At 22.1% G+C, this 20,513-nt stretch overlaps 2 protein-coding genes across 3 annotated transcripts in view; one reads left to right on the plus strand and one right to left on the minus strand.

Annotated features, from left to right (window-relative positions):
* The window catches only part of LOC129609572 (rabankyrin-5), a 49,458-nt gene that overhangs the window by 20,552 nt on the left and 8,393 nt on the right, over positions 1-20,513 (plus strand). The window lies entirely within an intron of this gene.
* LOC129609574 (uncharacterized) overlaps positions 1-20,513 on the minus strand; it is a 40,319-nt gene that overhangs the window by 18,013 nt on the left and 1,793 nt on the right. The window contains exon 1 of one of the 2 annotated variants that reach the window (XM_055521569.1): positions 14,889-15,102. The exons of the other annotated variant lie outside the window; for it this stretch is intronic. Coding sequence (XP_055377544.1) covers positions 14,889-15,027 — 139 coding nt within the window. The 5' untranslated portion in view covers positions 15,028-15,102. Of the gene's footprint in view, positions 1-14,888; positions 15,103-20,513 lie in introns of those variants that run through there. 2 annotated transcript variants of the gene reach the window in all.

A 20,513-nucleotide genomic window follows, 5' to 3' on the forward strand; every position in this document is an offset into this window, starting at 1 on the left:
CTCACTGAATATGTATACATATTCATATATATATTACTATAAATTAATTTGACTTTATTACAATTTTAAAAAAAAAAATATACATAATTAAAATGAGATTTCCAATTAATAATTTTCATCGTTATTTAAAAGTGTGAAGGAAAACATAAAAAAAATTTCTTATTATCATTCAATAATCTACTTTATTCTGATATCTTTATCAATATTCTACAGAAACTATTCATACATATATATACACATAGAGTAAGCAATTTCAATCAACAGGTGTAAATATTTATAATAGAAAATAAATATACAATAATTTGGTTTTAACTTATATGCAATGTCATTATATCGGAAACCTGTTGATTTATAAAATGAAAAATTAAGTCTATATAAAATTGAATAATTTTCTCATTATTAATAGTTCAATATAGTGGAATATAAGATATTATATATGAACACATATATGTATATCTATGTATATATAATTTATGAATGTTTATGTTTTGTATGTCAACTACATATATTAAATATGTATATACAATATTATATTTACAAATATGACGTATACTTTGCACGCACAATAGATTTTATGTTATAATTTTTGATAAGATTTTTTATTGTCCTTGTGCTTCTATAAAATCACCCTTAAATATATGTATATATTATGTAGATCAAGCATATATTATTGCAAAATCATTACTAATACATAGTACAGCTGCGAATCTTATGTATAATTGAATAGACATAATGGGTCCAATACTTGACATATACATACATAACGTGTACGATACATATTTTTTATATAAAAGTGTAATGTACAAACAATTTATATACATATCTGTTATATTAGAATTAGATGATCCACATTTCTTATGTGCTGTTTGCTCAATTTGCTCAATAATTATTAAAATTTAATTTATAATAAAAAATTCATATAGAATGTAGCAAATATTTTGCTATTTAAATTTTTTGATTTGTTGGAGGTTTTTGATTTTAATGACATTTGTAGAAGCAATTTGGCAAATCAAGATTTTAAGAATTTTGAATAAAATAATAATCATGAATCAAAAAATTTATGTACAAGTATTTTTTATCATTCATTTTACTTCTTCTCTTTTCATACAAATTAAATGATAACTAATTAAGCTTGTACATAAGCTTGCACATATAAATTTCTTACAGTAAAAAATTTGAATGCTTAATTGAATTGAGTTCTATATTTTGTTTCTTGACCTCCATTCATTTTACCATTGAATAATTGAACTTTATATTACATGAAGAACAAGGAACTCACGCGATAATTTTCAATTAAATTTTAAAATTTAAATTATTTTAAAGTTCATTCAATTTATTTATAATATTAAATGTTCGCAATATAATGTTAATTGAATTCATTCTGCATTTTAGTCGGCCATACAAAACGTCAATACATGATAATTGATTTCCATATATTTTAAATACGATTTTTTTGTTATATTTTTCTTGAATATTAAAAAAACCTTAAAAAATTCATTATTTTTTTATTAAGAAAATTATTCTAAAAATAATTTTGACTTTATTTTAAGTCTGTATAATGAAAAATTGTAAAATAAACGCATATTATTAAAATTCTTGATATACAGATACTAGAACTGAGAAGATTTAGTAAATTAATGGCCTTTGCAGTTTAATATTATAATAAAGTTGGGTCAAACCAATGGTTTGTATTGCAGCACTTTACTCTTCAACAAATGAAAATACTGTTTTGAAAAACAATTTATACAATAACCACACTGAAAATAATTTTTCATTCATATAGGAAACTATTTCTAGGATTGCATATATTTAGGATGAACGGTTTATGCAGTTTTTGAAATAAAGCAATAATTAATTTTAAGAGGGCTTAACGTAATACTCGATTTTAAGGGTTAATTATGTGAATTAAGAAAAATAATTATATTTTTTAATAGCATAGGATTTACCGTTACCTTTCTGCATTTATAAATGCTAAAAACAAGTAAATTTCTTAATATACTACTTTACTCAAACCTTAACATTATCAACTATTTTCTCATAGTCGCATTACTTTATTTGCTGGTTTTTCAGTATAGAATTTCAAATTTTAAAACAACTCATCATGTCAATTGATGCGACTAAAGGAATATATGAATGTATATCTATTTTTAATATTAGAACAATAATATTCTACAGAAAATAATGTACATACTACACAATGCATGTATACTTACAGTACGTTATATGATTTTTCCAAAATCTTTAATATCGATTTATGTTGTAATGATTTTTGTTAATAATACAATTGGTATTCCAATTGGTTCAATATACTACAAGTTCATTTTGTATATGAAATAAAATGAAATTGCAAAAAAAAAGCTATTATAATCTCGCTTGTATTTTCATTCTGTACATAACATTTTTAATGTTAATAAACTTTAATTTAAGACAAAAAAGAAAAATTGAAACGAAAATTGTAATCAGTTCTGGTTTATAAATTTTCTAATATAAAAGAATGATGTGCCATGGCATATTATATTGCATCTTATACTTGGTGTTTGTATACTCTATATTACATGATAAGCTAAACGAAAAAAAATTGTAATTGCATTTCTAAGAAAATCTAAGCAAAAAAAAAATTTTTTTTGCATGCAGATATTTTTTAATATAATTTCCTTATTTATTTTAATGGAAACCCAATATGTTCTTCTGATTTGATTTTAATATAAACACATTGCTTTTATATAGAAATTGAAACTATAGAAATTGATCTGAAACCAATTACTTGGTTTATTAAGCAACCAATTAAATCTCATTAGAATCGCGCATATAACAGAAATGATTTTCAAATTGTTTGTATTTTATTTAAATTTAATATTGTTTGTCTTTTTTTTTAATGATTGAGGTTTATAACAATTTAAACTCATTAGGAACTTAATATACTTATAGCTAATTAAGAAAAATGCGTATAAAAAATATAAAAAAAAAATAAAATATAATGTTTGAACTATATGAATAAACCCAATTTTACCCTATCGCATAATTGTATAATGTGCTATATGGGCATGAATATTAATGTATACATTACATTTATAATAGTAGATGGCATGCCATTTAACATATATAAAAATTTGTAATATTATTATATGGAGGAAAACTATAAACTGCTTGCTTGCTGCCCTATCATTTCATTCTATATTATGTTTTATGATACGATATACATACATAATTATGTTGCATGCTGAATAGTGATGTTGTGATGAAGGAAATAAAAAATTAGGTCATAAAAGCACATTTTTTTCTATATACATACATACATATGCATTTCAGTTTTCATTTAATTCTATATTCAAATAAATAACTATAATTTTTTGTCATGTTTTAGAGTTAAAATTTGCCATAGAAAATATTTTGTGTTCGTCTTTAAATATTATTTTCGACTAAAATTTAGTAAATTAAGCAAATACAATAGTTTTACTGTAGTCTCAATTCTAATTAATTTAGAAAAAATTAGAAAATTTTTCAACAATTTGTAAAAATGTAAATTTGGAAAAAAATGAAACGTTCTTCCGAAAATTAAGTACAACGTAGGTGATATCGAAAATTCTTTTGTTGTATTTAATAATAAAAACACAAATCATTGATTATGAAGTCAAAATGTAAGCAGTCGATGTAGATGTTTTAAAAGGCAGGCCTATAGAGTCAGAATATAGCAAACCTTTGATATAGATTGCGTTCAAATTCGGAAAAAGACTTTTTAAAAGTACAAAATTTAAACTATAGAAAATAGTTGTCACTGCAAATAGTATAACTAGATTATAATTTTAAATTGAGCAATTTCTTTATGCGCATTGAAACATTTCAATTGAGGCCCCGTGTTTCTAGAATATCGAATAGTTTAATGAACCAAATTTATTTTCAAAAAGTACATTTAATTTTATTTTTATAAAAAGTGAGGAAAACATAAATTTACAATATAAACATAATTTGATTTTTTAGCCCGACAAAATTTTGCCCTTGTCTACAAATTAAACACAATCATAATTATATACAATTACTATACGTACATACATATGTATATGTATGTATTATTATCATCACGAATTGAAGGGCAATCGGTTTTACAATAGAATTTCATAATTTTTACAAACTATTTATTTTTTGTGTATTTTTCATTGTAAGTATTCTTTTTAAATCCTATCAAATATTTCATGTAAAATTACAAAAACAACTTCATTCGTATTTAAACATGTACATATAATATTATGTACATAAATGTATGTATGTATGTACTATAAAGTAACAATTTATTCAACAAGAAAAGCAAAAAAATAGCAATAAACAATAAAGAGAACGAAAATAAAATACGAAAACAGAAAAAGGTCACCCACTAAGGAGGTTGACAACAAAAAGGTTCTACATGTCAATTGGGACCATGAAAATATGCTTTATGATATAGAAACTAATGGAAAATATAGCATTTGTTGGTGCCATACAGCGATAATATCTAACATTCATATGCCTATTTTATACACCAAGTATAGTTTGTTTGCAATTCAAATAGTATGGGAACAGTTTCCCCAATTGTTTTGTATTTTTTTTTTTCTTTTCTCTTTTTTACATTCATGTATGTACCCTCTTTTGTTAACATTATATGTTATTGCTTTGTTTACAGAATATAAATTATATTTTATACAAGTTACTAAAGTAAGTTACCATAGAAATTAGTACTTTCAAATGATGCACATTACATTTTATGATTCGTATTTGTTCATTTTCCTATTTTTTTTCTTGAACCTTTCCATGTAAAGTAAAAGGAAAGAAAAGAAAGTTTGTTTCTATAACAATAGAAAGCAGCAAACTAAAAAAAGGAAGAAGGAAGTTATAAAAGTTAATAAAATTAATTGAATGAAAATGAATTTTTCGTTTACTTTGGGGTTGATTTTAATATGATGACGAAAGCAAAAAATTAAAAGAGTTCATTCGAGTCAACCGCTGTTATTCTGTTTAAAATCAGAAGGGAATTCTATTACTATAAAGAGTGTATGTAACGTGTATATGGTATGTTTGTCCTATTAAATAATAACTTAGAAACATATGTATATATAATCTTTCTTTACTCGATAGTGGCATATGTGAAATTCGTTTTCAGAAAGCTAAATGTTTATTACATTTACATTAAAGACAGAAAGAAGCTCTCTACAAGAGAAGAATATTTACATTTTATAAATAAATTTAATTTTCATGCAATGATGCAGTACTACTCCAATATTTTAACTTAATTACTAACATGAATACAATAAAATTTTCTTCTATTTAAAATAAAATTCCTAAACAAAATTATTAAAATCAAAAGAGCTATTTCATTCACAATTAGTTTCATTGGTTTTTTTCCTTAATAGACTATTGTTCAGAATAGGGAAAATATCCAATAAAATTTTTTCTATTACTTAATATACTATTGAAACAATAAATTTTATAAAATTCACTATTGCGAATTTAAAAAAATCTTTTATATAACATTGTAAAAAATAATGATCTTTTAATTGAATTTAAAAATTACATGTATTCTTCGGTTTTAATTTTAGTGTTGCATAAAATTTTTCATTATTATTATTAAAAATATGTCTGTTCAAGTGATAAAAGTTCGTGTATTTGATAATCATGTTGTATAACACTTTAGTTTATATGAAATTGTTTATTAATTTAATATTCTTTTCCTAATTTTTCCGTTATAAGTACCTACACAAGTCAAAAATAAAATTTTTTATTATTTTACAAAATGCTGTAAATTACAAGTGTTTGTAATAAAATACAATGTGTTAAAAAAAATATTGAATCATTACGATATTAGGAATTAAAATCCAAATAAGTTTAATATACATCTTTGCATTGCATATACAATATGTATAATTAAATAACCATTGGCATACGCATACAAGTATACTTATATATATGTATGATTATAAATGTGTTTATTGTTTTAAATTTAGAATTAAATTAAAAATGAACATTCTTGAAATGAGAATACTTTAATCAGATGACGGAATTCTTACAATTTATTAGGAATTTTTTATTCGTAATTATAAAATACAGTCAAAACAAATTATATTAAACAATCATTTTGGAATTTATATGATACAGAAACACATTTATGAAATAAGTAAAAAATTTATAAAATGTCAAATAAATTCTAATTATATAATAAAAAAAACTTAACTTCTTATTAAATTTCTTAAAAAATTTCTTATTCATTTTATCCAATGTCAACAGTAATAATTACATTCTGTTACAAAAATTAACATTGTATGTAAACCAACTATCTAACAACGGTAATCAATAACAATTTCAAAGCTAAACTAATTTTTTGTGTGAAAGTAAATTTTCAATTGTTTTCATTGCTTCCTAAATTATGTTTTTCCAATTATTTTCAATGAATTTTTCAGGAAATTAATAAAAACGTGAAAATAAATAATTTATTGTTAACAGATATACGTATGTTTGTATTTCCTATAATTTCATTGAAATAGTGTGTGAAAGTATTTTAAACTCTTCTATATATAATTATTTCGTAAAATTTAAAGTCAATAATTTGAAAGAAAATTCAATTTTCGATTTTTCAAGAAATCACTGTCTTTATTTTTACTGTAATTTACCATGTGCCGGTAATTATTCCACTTAAGTACGTGATGTATAAACGTATATACATACGTTATTTATATTTTAATTGTATACTTTCTTATTTTATAAAAAATTTTACGATATTATTATGATTTTACAAAAAATAAATACTTAAGAAACAATATAGTCAAATATGATTTCTTAACATTTATTCTACAATTAATAACTTTCTAATTTGATCTACTTAAATAAAATTCAATTTATATTGTAATAAATATCTCACAATGAGTAAATGATTCCTATATTTGTCATTAAAAAAAAATAAAAATTAAAAGCATTTCATCTTGTTTATTATATTGAATGGCTAAATTAATCATGTTTTTATTTTTATTATACGTATATACATACATATATTATCCATCTGGTTTCCAATAATTTAAATTTATATTATAGAATTACAATGAAATGTAAAAATATTCTTGAATTATTACTTAGTCAGCACAAATATTTAAGTACGTACGTATATTTTGAGACGTACGCATAAACACATAATATAAGAAAGAGTTCTGGTACTATTCATTCACCACATGCATCATCATCATATATCATGATAATCATTATCATCATCGTTGTCGTCATCATAAATATTATTATTACAATAGCCTATACTATATGGTTCACCCACTGGGTATAATCTTAACTTTAATATCATCTCAAAAGTATGTTGTACTTTTTTTCTGTCTTAATTTTTTCTTGAAAAAAAAATATTTATTGTGTATATATTTCCGTATTTTTACTAAAACTCTGAAAAATGAATGATGTGTAAAATTCACTTAAATCTTATAATCTACTCTACTGTATGCACACACTTTTAGTAGATATTCGCATATAAGAAAATCAAAAAAATGTCTAAAATCTCGCAAATGCATGGACTTACTTCAATATTTAAGCATAAGGCTGTTTATTATTTTTTAAAAATTTGTCATATTTCTGTTTCTTTTTAAAATCAAATGAAGTAAAGTTTTAAAATGTAAAAAAATTTCTACATTATTTCTAGATTTAATTTTCTTTGTTTTTTGTTTATATAAAAAAAAACCCCAAACCATAATGTGACTCATATCGATATACTATATTTAAATTGGAAAATTTTGAATCATTTCATTATTTTTATATAAGTGTAATTAATATTGTTTACAGACAATGCTGCTGCTTATCAAAATAAAGTTAAACACATGGTGTTTGTGTACAAAACAGTAATTTATTAATTATACTGAATTTGCAGGCCAATAATGTGAGGTTAAATTCTAAATTTACTACTAATAATTCGAAATATATAAAGTAGATCCAACTAAACTAACAATTCTTTTACGAAATTGTTAATCAAACGATTATAGTTTTATATTATGTAGGAGTGAACAAAGAAAACAAAAAATATTGTAGGCCAAGCAAAAAATATTTATGTTCAGGATAAATTGTTAAAATTTATGTTCAGGTTTTGAAATCGAAAATAAATTTATTTATTAAAATATTGGGACCAAAACAGAAAATGGCGCCAGGTCTCTTTTCTAAATGTCACAATATAATTTATTCTGTAACATAGAGTTCGTATTTCTAATTTATGCTAGAGTGTACACTACGAACCACATGGTGACTTGTTTTCCAAAAATTATTTTGATTATATACTGATATGTTCCAAAATATTTGAAAAGTACTGTAGAAAATTTGAATACGGATTTATTGTTAGTCATCTATTTCGGTCAGATATTTTTTAAATGATTTTGTTACTGAAGCAAAATAATTTTGTTTGGAATTTTATTTCTTATAAACTATTCATTTGATTTTATAGCAAAACACAAAAGCAAGAGAAAAAAAAAGTGATTATAAGAAAAAGATAGCGACATACATTTCAAGTAAAGATGAACTGATATTAAGACTGAAAAACAAAAGTTTATATACAATAAAACTGAACGGAAACGACTTATTACATTACCATCTCGGTATTTATTCGAGTGTAGAACGAATATTAAAGAAAAAAAATCAAATCAATGCTGTTTTTTATAATAAAAAAAAAAATCAAATCATTGTCTAGCTTTAGTTTAAAAAACTGACATTCTTCATAGTTTTTCTGAGTTAAATTTTTGTGTGTTTGTATTAAAATATATGTACGTACGTATATATAATTGCACATACCTATTTTTTCAATGACTATTTCTTTTATGAGTATAGATTTCAGCTTATTGAACTCTTATTATTTTGAAATTTTAGACAGTGAGAGGAAACAAGCAAAGAATTTTTAGCCAATTTTAATTATAAATTTTATTTTTAGTTATTTTATGTACAGAAATGAAAATAAAATATCGGCCAGCTTTTTATATACTATTATATACCTTAACCTGAATGTCAAAATTTAAAGAAGATGGAATAGAATACATGAATAGCTGTCAATATTTCGTTAAAGCTGCAAATGTTAAAATTTGAAAACAATTTTATTTGCTCAATTTTTAAAAACATAAAGCTGTTCTTAGCATTCAACCCTATAACATTTTAGAATTCCTAAAAATTTGATATATATACTTTAATTAGCTATAAATGAGTTAACTTCTTCTAACTAAATTCAGACTATTGCAAGACCAATTTAATTTTGAGATCGCCTGTACTTTAAAGCAGTATAGTAAGAATATTTAATTTAAATTTATTATTTAAAAATTTGTTATTAGTAATATTGTAATTTATTTAAAACTTCATCTTCCTCCCATAGGTATATTGAGTAAAGAACATTAAAATCCATAAGACTGTGTTTCAAATAGCATAATTACTCAGATATCTTATAAATTAATTGTATCTGCATGTATATTTACTATACGGTAGAAAAAAATTCTACAAAATAGCTAGTATATTGAACTTTTAGTAATCTTCAAATATTCAACTAAGAAGAATGCATTGCTTTATTTGAATTTTCTTGCAGAAAAAAGAAAAAGCAATATGTAAGCATGCATATCTGTTAAAAACAAAATATGTACTTATGTTTGTACATTATTTATTATTCATAATTGAATTCAATAAAGGACATAATATACGCACATAATTAAACTTAACTTAAGAATCTGGCTTGGCATGACGTTTTTATTAAGTTAATTTATTTACAATTTATTTTTTATATTTATTTATTATCTGAAAATACATTGACTTTATAATAATCATTTTGTAGTTTTGTTATAAATAATATACACATTTTTCATATATAAGAAATTTAATCTACAATGAAAATATTATCAAACATGTGTACATGTATATAATATAAATATATACATACATATGCATATGTGTTTATAATGTTATCTTTAATTCGTAAAGTCACTCACTCTAATGAATAATAATTAAATTAAATGTTTTAGTTAAATCAAATATACTTATGTACACAATATCATAATATATGCATGTTATATAGAAGTTTTTGAAGATAAACAATATGGCAATCGATCACGATTTATGACTTTTATATACATATGTATATGTATATACTTAAAATTAAAATAATTAGTACTAAAATTATACTACAAAGAGTTTAAGAAAATTTTTCGCTGATGTTCTTCTTCCTTCACTTTTTATATTAATTAAAATACATACTTAGGCGTAATTAAATTAAAATATGATTCGAAATATTTTATAATCTAAATTAATATTAAAATTGCTGGTATTACATATTTCCTTAAAAAATAGATAGTTATCTACATTTACAGTTATTTCTACAAATGCAAACTAAATATATGTACGTAGTTAATGAATTTCACTCAAAAATTAAATTTTATACTACATTTAGTTTGAAAGTGTTTCAAAACGAATGATATAATAAGCAAACATAAATTCTAGAAATAAATTTAAGATCAAGTTTATTTCCTATATTTAAGCGTTGTGTCTTAAAATCATCATATGCAATGCTTATGTATAAATATATTGTATTACGTGTGTATTTACGAGTCTGTTCATACTAAGTAGTATTAAAAAAGTACATAAAGAAACTATCGAAAGAGCTTTTCAAAACATAAAATATCTCAATTGTAATTTTTAGTTTACGCGATCAATATTATAATATCAACGATAATTACATATGTACATACATACATACATATATGTACTTATATGTACATAACTTTCTAATTTTGTTTGACTATACGCCATGCGAACACTTTTATTTAGTCGAAAACTTTTTATCTTTAATTTTAAATATTCATATAGAAAATATATACATACATACATATGTACATATACACTGTTTTTTTTTAAAATGTGATGTAAATTTTTTCAAAAATATCAACATGTTGTTAGAATGATAAACTTAAATTCGACACATTTAATTACTGAGCCATTTCTAAATATACTATTGGGACTTTAATATGAATATGCATAATATCTACGTACATACATATGTGTGTATTTCAAGTAATTTCACATTTTTAAAAATTCTTATCTTATTCGTATAAAATTATTATTATTGCAATTACATTCATTTTTATTGCGTACAATATTTTGTTAATCGTGTAGGTTTTAAAATTGAATATAAAAAGGGTGTAATTTTTTTTCTGCTCATTGAAATGAAAACGGAGAAGACCAGTAATAAATGTGAAATAAAGCAAAAATAAAAAGTATGAAATATAAAATATCCCAATATATTATATGGATTTATCGACACACATACACAAATAGGTGCAATAAATCTGTGACCAAAGTAATTTTTAATTCAAAGCAAAATGTTCAAACAAAAGTTTGTAGAATTTGTGGAAAAAATTCTGCAAACAAATCATTTTTCTCTTCATGTTTTTATATTTTTTTTTTCCTTTCGTTAAAAATCTCGCATTTCGTTAAAATCGAGAATCGGAAAAGTTATTTTAAAAGATATTCATTAAGAATCATACTTAAATTTCTTTTGTAAACTAGAATTACATAGCATATTAAAATATATCGCACTTTTCTTTAAAGTTTTCAAAATTTGGGTAGGTTTAATAGGTGCTTTTTTTTAAGTTGAAAATAGTATAACAATTAATATGAAAATTTACGTACGTTTTTCATTCTGCTCTACATTACATTTCCTTGTAGTCTCGTACACTTGACAAAGTTGTCATTAAAATATTTAACAGTAAAATAAAATCCTGATACATATCAAATCAGTAAGTATCAGTCTGATCAGTAAATCAAATTACCGTTATTTTAAACTGTTATACTTTAAATAAATTAGCCATTATTCTCAATCATATTCTGTTTTTTTTTTTTCAATTTTTGACATCATTTTTCTCTTAAACGGCAAGTCTGAAGTGTATTAGGTAAAAGACTTTATTGGTAACAAGTAATAATCTTCCAAAGTTTAGTGGAAAAACACAATTTGTTTTAAATTTTGTGTAAATAAATGCATACATGCTAACATAATTTATGTATACGTAATATGTAATGTATTTATAGCATATATGATTAATATTTTGTTAAACTGTTAATAAATTATAAGTATTAAAAATATTTCAAAACCATTTACTTAATCATTATTTATTAAAATTTGACCTTATTACGAATAATTTTTTTTTTATTGTAACATTGAAAATATTTGATTATCAAATGAAGAATTTGTACGCATACTTGGAGTACATGCCGTAATAATTATGAACAATATTGTGTATGTATGTAGGTATGTATGATAGTACATATAATATATCATAATATACATACATACCGTATGTTTTTTATGAAAAAATGTATATTTTTATTTTATGACAACATGATAATTTAAACAAGCCTGTACATATTTATAACATATGTATACATATACATATTTGATGAATATCAGACCAACTCTGCTCTTGATAATATAGGAATGTATGTATGTATATACATATGTATGTATCACTAATAAACATAGTCAGATATCATGCAAAACCAAAATATTTATCCGAAAAATTTACATTTCGTTGCTATTCAGATACTTTTGTAAAAGGAAAAAATTTTATTGTTACGCAAAATTATTATTTTTTTTTACCGAAAATTGTATAAATTTAATTTTAAATACAAGAAGGATGGTTATATCATTTACTTATATACATATGTAGATACAAATATACGTAATGTATGTAAGTACATATTTTTTGTTTGTTAAAAACCACCAAAAAATTTCATCATTCGCCATGCCGGGTTAGTTCATAAGTATTGATTTTTTTTTTCAAAATAGTTTAGTTTCTCTTTCTTTTCTTTATTTTATCATAGCATGTGGAAACACTTGGCGTCTGTCTGCCTTAAGTATACATTAATAATTTCTGTATACAAATGTATATATCTATATACAAATACCTATAATTGGTATGATCAAATTAAATTGTTTGTCCATTTATAACACTAAATATTTTTGTTTCAATAACGTTACATATATTAATTAGTGTATACAATATTAGAAAACCGCATAATATACATTTTATACGTTATAAAAACTTTTTCTAACTCACTTTTTCTACGTTAACAGATCAGAACCTAACCTAGGTCATCTATAATCTCAAACCCAAACCCTATCGGATTTGGTTTCTTGTACCTGTGGTGAAGTAAATATCAAGCTTTCAATACTATCAAGGTTTCGTCAAAGAAATAAAAAGAACCAAAACTGTGTACACATATATACATATATATGTAGTTACTATAGTAAGAATCTAAAATAGATATAAAATCAATCTAACTTACATATAAATTTTAATTTCTAAAGTGAATGCAAATTATAAATTAGTTTGTATTTTATTTAGAAAAATGATAGGTCGTACTCAGAGTTCTACTAATCTTTTACATATCTACATACATATGTGTGTCATAACTTTCAATTAATTATCATAGCAATTTTGAAAATACTACCTAAGATTAACTTGACAACCACAAATTCTTTTAGCAGTTTCAGTTGCTATAAAGGTGCTATACATGCTCATGAAACTTTTTTTTTTCGAAATTACGTTTTGAATATGCTCTTTAAACCAAATTGTCGCGTCGTACTATTGAAATTGACATTGTGTGTTGGTCTTTTTGTTTGAATTTTTTTTTTTTGCCAAAAATTCTTTAAAAAAATTTTTTTGTAAAATTATTACTGGCCTTATACATATACATATTTCAAAATTTTTGTTTTATAATAAAAGAACATGTGCAAAAAATATTTTTTCCGGTACCTAAATTTGATGTTGTTTGTATACTTTGTTAAACAGTAGGATATGAAAACTGATAAAATAAAAATCAAATAAAAGAAAACGCAGACCAGTTTTCGTAAATAAAAGAATCTGTTTCAAATTTTTACTTTAAATATCAATGAATTTTTAAACATATGTATGTATGTACATACATAAATTGTTTCAAGTGCTTATTTTCTTTTTATAGAATATTTTTTTAGTTTGAAATTATTATCAATATTAAAGTGAAATTTCATAAGTGTTATAGCGAATTTTTAAAACACTTCATTCAAATTTTTAAAGTAATTCAATTAGTAATTGGTGTGGGAATAATTTTCGGAAAAAGAAAATTCATAAGCTTAATACCTATAATGAATCACTTGGAATTTTGGAAAACATGTGAAATTCTTAAGAATTTAATCATTAAGAGAGAGCGCGAATTTTTAATATCAATAAAATTTTTGAATAAAAATATCTTTTAATAGCTGATAAAAGTGTCTGTAATAAAATTTTTCTAAAAAACAAATATTATTATTATTTAAATGGCGCTAATTTAGGCGCACCTAATCATAAATAATAATTAATTGTTTGTCGTGCATGCATTTATATACAGTGTATGTATGTATGAATATTTGATACTATCGCGCTAGGGTTTAATTATTAAATAATCAAATTAATAACATTTTTGTAGTTAAAGTATAATACGTCATGTAAACAGTTATGTAAACTTAAAAGTAAGCAATTTTCTAAAGGTTGTTGAACAGCAACACTATAACAATTATTTCAATTTGTAAAACACATAGTATGTATAATTTAACACAAATTAAAAAATCAATGTAATGCACATGCATATATGCATACGTATAATTATATACATACATGTACAATTTAAAATTTCTTTTGTAAAAAGAACCTGTAAATAAAATTTTTATATAAGTATAATTATATTATATTTTTTTTTTTGTGGTTCAAGGATATCATACATTATATTATTGGTCATTAATCACATTCATCGTGATCAAAATTTGACCAAATATCCTGCAATCCTGTAAATTTGAAAAAAACAGAAAATTTTTTAAATAAAATTTAATCTTTTTCTTGTATACAAACCTAAGAATAGTGTTGAAAATAATATCACATAAATTATTGTTGAAATATTCCATTTAAAATTAATTAATTTATAATTTTTCCTAAAATTTATTTTCTCCGATATTGTTGAATTCTTCATATTAAAAGTTTTATTTGACATTTTGTCGTAATTATTTTTGAATTTTTAATTTTAGCACACTTTCTTTTGTTATTATGAGTAACTATTTTTGTAATTAATCACTTTTATTATTTAATTAATTTTCTTTTACTTGCCCTTAAATTTATTTATAATTCACAAAAAACCAAAAACTTTTACTACTTGTACTAACTATAATTCATTATTTAAAAAAAAAAACTTGTTTTTTTGTTGGTTTATTAAAGTTTAAATATTTTGTTGATATTTTTGCACACCTGTAAAAATATTTTTTTTTAAGTATTAATAAATTTAATAATGGCGAGTTTTCTTTGAGAATTTATAGAATAAATAAAATTTATTTAAATATTGCTTATAATTTGCTATTAAATTTACTAAAATTTCAAAAATTTTAATTTTTTCCTGTTATTATTTAAATTTGATTCATTTTTATTTTTCTTAATTTTTACATTTCTTTGTAAATTTGCTGCAGTAATTTACGGTATTTATTACAAAATATACATATACAAATTTATAATATAACAAAAATATGTAGACATGGAACTTTATTTAATGTAATCGAAAAATTCGGATATTTTGTTACATTATAAAAATCATGCAATTAACATACTTGTATATAGGTACTTTACAAAACAATAAAACAATCAAGTATAAAGAGAAAAAAATTTTTCTTCCCAAAATCTCAAAATCACGTTTCTACTCAATAAATAATGTGAACAAGAGTGTGTATGTACAAAAATTTTAAATGTCTTTATAAAGTTTTGCAAAAAATAATATGTGAAAATTGTGTAAGTAAGAGCCTGTTATAAGTACCTATTGAAAATATTTAAGATTTGGAAGAAAAAAATTATATTGGTACATAAGTACTTGTATATACTTTAATATTACCGACAACTTTCAGTGGGGTTTAAAAATTCTTGTAAAACATCTAGACTTTAATTTATACAAATTTATTATATTCTAATTATATGTAAAATCCATTCCCTTATTAAAATTCCCTGATCCCTCAAACTTTTGTACTGTATACTTAAGAAATAGAAATAAAATAATTAAAAATCAACTAAAAATAACAAAAAGGCAAAAAAATCGTGAAATATTGTAACCAAACCGTGAAATATTGTGTGTAATTTTGATTAAAACTAATATAAACTTTAATTTTAATATTATTTTACTTGTAAATAAATTTTATTGGATTCGATCTACAAGTAACCATAATTTAAGTTCCATTTTATGTACATATATAATATACTTATAAAATGCATTAGTAAAACGATTTTTAATGAAACGGTATTGAATTTATTTTTAATATTGTGGAATATGTAATTTGCGAAACTTTAGAAAATTATTTGTACGTGATTTTAAAAGGTTAAAACGCAACATAAAAATTTAAGTTCATACAAACAAGGGAAATGGTTTTGTTCAAATTACAATAATTTTTTTTCAACTTACTGATAAAATTGTTCATAAATAAATTTAATTAGTTTATAATAAATTTATATTATTTTCTTGTATTAAATTACATATTTTTTCAACTAATGGCTTCAATTTTAACAAATATTCTGTTTAAACTACTAATAGTACTTCGAAAAACAAAAAAAAATATTGTAATTCATACGAAAATTTTTAGCAAATTTTGAATTCATTACTTTTGTACTTTAAGATACAAAATACGAAAAATTAAATTTACTATTTATTGCATTAAGCAATCACTTATCTCAAAATATCAATTATTTTTGGGTTACTTACATACATATTTATACTTATGTATGTATATTAATGCTGATGGATTAAATCGAAATATTCATGTGTAAACAACAGTAAGTTTACTTTATACTCGTAAAAAATGTTCGATGAGAACACCAATTCCAACTGGAAATGAAAAAAAAAAAAACACGTGTGAAAAACTTTACATTTTCCTGGAAATGAAATATATAAATTATTGTAGTCGCTCCCATTTAAGTATTATTAGTAACAATCGTACTTAAATACTTTTTTACAAAATAATCTTCTTTGTTCATATATTCGCACGAATATGAACATTGTACACTTTCTATTCATAATACCATAATATATATAATATTATGTATGTATATAGATGACTACAATGTGAAAACTAAAAACATCTGTAAATGTTACCAAATTAACTTCGGTCATATAATATATTAATTGTAATTTACCCTTTATTGTTCACACATTGCCTCGCCTTTAATCATACGCACATGCATTTACATATGTACATATATTTATAAGTAAAAAGATATGTATACACAGAGGCATATCCTTTTTGAAATGAAAGCATAAAACTAAACATGTGGGTAATTAATATGAAAAATTTACATTTTTTTTTTTTTGCTTGTATCATTTTTGATTTCATCCTGTTTTCAAAAGATACAGTAAAACCCGAGTAATGAAAATTGAAAAAAAAATTTAAGAATTAAGTATTCAATTAAATACATGATTTTTTGGCAATGCAATAAATCTAATTATGAGGAATCCGATTAAAAAAAAAATTTGGTTCTAATTAGAAATATAACGAAAGGTGACTAAATAAAAGAAGATACAGAATAATAACTTAAGAGTTTTATTCAGTACCAATTGTATTTCAAGCCAATATTTAACACTTTCAGCAATTTCATTAATCTATAGAAAAAAGCTGACTAGGTAATCATAATTTCAATAATAAAAATTGCTTTCAAATTAAAAATAAAACTATAAATATTTTCTAGTTTTTATAATTCAAACTTAGAGAGTTGACTGAAAGAAATGAACCGTAACTTTGATAATAATTTTTATTGACTTAAAATTTTGCTATAGTTAATATTATGAATTTCCTGAGGGTTCATATGCACACACACATACATAACTACATCGACATTATATTTAGAAATATAAAAAAATATTTTCAGTCCTTTTTTTTTTTATTTTGTTAAATTTTTTTTATGCTTCGCATGTGGTACGCACAAATTGCATATGTATGAAAACGTGCAAGAAAATTTTTAAAAATTCTAAATAAATAACAAACATTTATGGCATAATAAAGTACATACATACATAGATACGTACATAAGTATGACACTATAATTTTGCAATATGCATTTTTTATAAAATTTTCGAAAATCTTATAGATCAGAATTTTTCAAATTTCAGAATTTTTGATAACATTGGAAATTAAAATGAAATTTTTGAATCGATCTTTCAAATGCGATTGTATGCAAAACTGCGATCATAATTAGATCATAAAGAAATGTATTTAATTAAATATTAACACATATTTAAGTTATGTTTATATTGTCATAATTAATTTTATTGCCTGTTGGTGCAATTTATTTATTTACTATTTTTAATAATGCTCTTATCCTTTTTAATTGAATTTTCCGCGTAACAAAATATTGTTTAAAAACTTTCCATTCAAGATTCAATTACATTTTAAACATACTTAATGAAAAATAACACTGCATGCATTTATATATAAGTAGGTACTCATTCTAAATAATTATTCTAGATTTTTTATTTTTTATCCGTGAATTGAAATATTTTAATCCTTGAAATTTATGAATTTTCTAAACATTTTTGTTATTATTTTAACTTTAATTCAATATTAAAATTTGAAACACCTATCTTATAAATAATTTAAAAGAAGCGCATATATGTATGTATGTACATACATAAAATTTACTATGCTGCAATTCTTTTGTTATAGGAAAACATGAAAGAATACTCGTATAAAGGTAGCTAAATGAAAATATAAATTTAAACACACCAAGTATATTTATTTATAAGATAGATGCATTCAAAATCTATTGAATAACAAAATAAATATATTTGGGGAAGTGAAAAAAGTTTGGATAGTATCCAAAAGAAAAATTTTTTATGCACCAAATGATTTCAATTTTTTTATTTATTTTGAATTGCAATACATATGTACTTATCTAAATCAAGGTTATCGAAATAATAGCACGTTTTTACTTATAAAATTTTGCTTTAATTTCCAATATAATTATATAAGTATAAATATTTTTCTGATAATTCAATAATTTTCAATTGATTCCATTTCAATTAACATTTTTTTTTATGTAAGAACATTATAATTAATTTTCTGGGTGTGATAAAGAAATTGACAACAAAAAATCAACAAAACCAGAGAAAAATTATTGTTATATGAGTAAATTTAATAAACAATAAGAATTATTTAAATGCAAATATGTGCATACTTATACTTATACAAAAATTTTGCGTTAGAAATTATTGAAACCGTATACATGTAAATTAAAAAAAAATTGTCCACATATGGTTTATTTATTACAATTTGTATCATATATAATAGTATAATATAATGTACATATTAGAAATTTAATTAATTTAATTATTTACATGTTATACCTATATTTAATTTTTTTGTTAAATAGGTTTAAATTTCTTTAAATGAAAAATGAGTGCAATTTCATAGCAAAAACATAATATTTTAAATTTTCCAAAATTTCCAAAATTAGGTAATTCCATTCTTTTCGAATCCTTTGAATTATGTATCATTCACTGTTGAATTAATGAATCTTTACCATATTCACTAGCTAAATATTTACATATACGCAAGTATGCGTTCTTATACCGTATTTTAAATCTAAAATTTGAATTTAATTTTTCAATAATTGGAAATAAATTAATATGGGAAATATTGTTAATTAATAGATTTAAATAATTAACAGAATTTTATTTCAATTATATATTGAAAAATATTCAAAGAATGTAATAAAAATAAAAATTTTCACGGTATGTTCCAAAAATTATTCTTGTAATGTTTGCATGTACAACACAAATATGTACCTCTAAATAAATTGTTTAATTAATGCTTGTCGAAAAAAAAAATAAATTTTATTGTTGCAAATTAATTTTGTTTTCTTTTCCTCTTCTAATTAAAAAGCAATGTGCCAAAACTATGAAATTTTCTAAACAATAACAAAAAATTAATTATGGCATGGTAAACTCAGTACATTGTTCCCATTATAAAATCATATTATTGTGGTTTCTATTATTATTGTTCCTGCTTTTTTTTTTGTTTATAAATAAATTTTTTAAATATGTATAATTGTTATACATAATATGTACATAATAAATTTTTATCCACAAATTATAATATTAATGATTCATTCTTTTGTTTTGAATAATACAAAATTTTGTCGTACTCATTAATATTTTTCCAATAATTCTATGAAAAACTAAAAGATAAACATTGATGATTCATAATGAATCCGTATCACTTTTATATACTATTAAATTAATACGACATTGATATACATATAAGAATTACGAATATTATTATTTAGGTGCTTGCACTTATTAAAAGACGTTAAAATTTTATAAATTTAATTCATGTATCCAACTTCGAAGGCTTCATTTTATTTTAGGATACATAAAATTCATACACAAATGGAAATTATTTTTGTTCTCCCAAAGGTTTTGAAGACGTTAATAAATTTTTAACAAAATAAAAGCTT

This window comes from Condylostylus longicornis, unplaced genomic scaffold (assembly GCF_029603195.1).
Source record: "Condylostylus longicornis isolate FDR11 unplaced genomic scaffold, ASM2960319v2 ptg000040l, whole genome shotgun sequence".
Taxonomy (NCBI): domain Eukaryota; kingdom Metazoa; phylum Arthropoda; class Insecta; order Diptera; family Dolichopodidae; genus Condylostylus; species Condylostylus longicornis.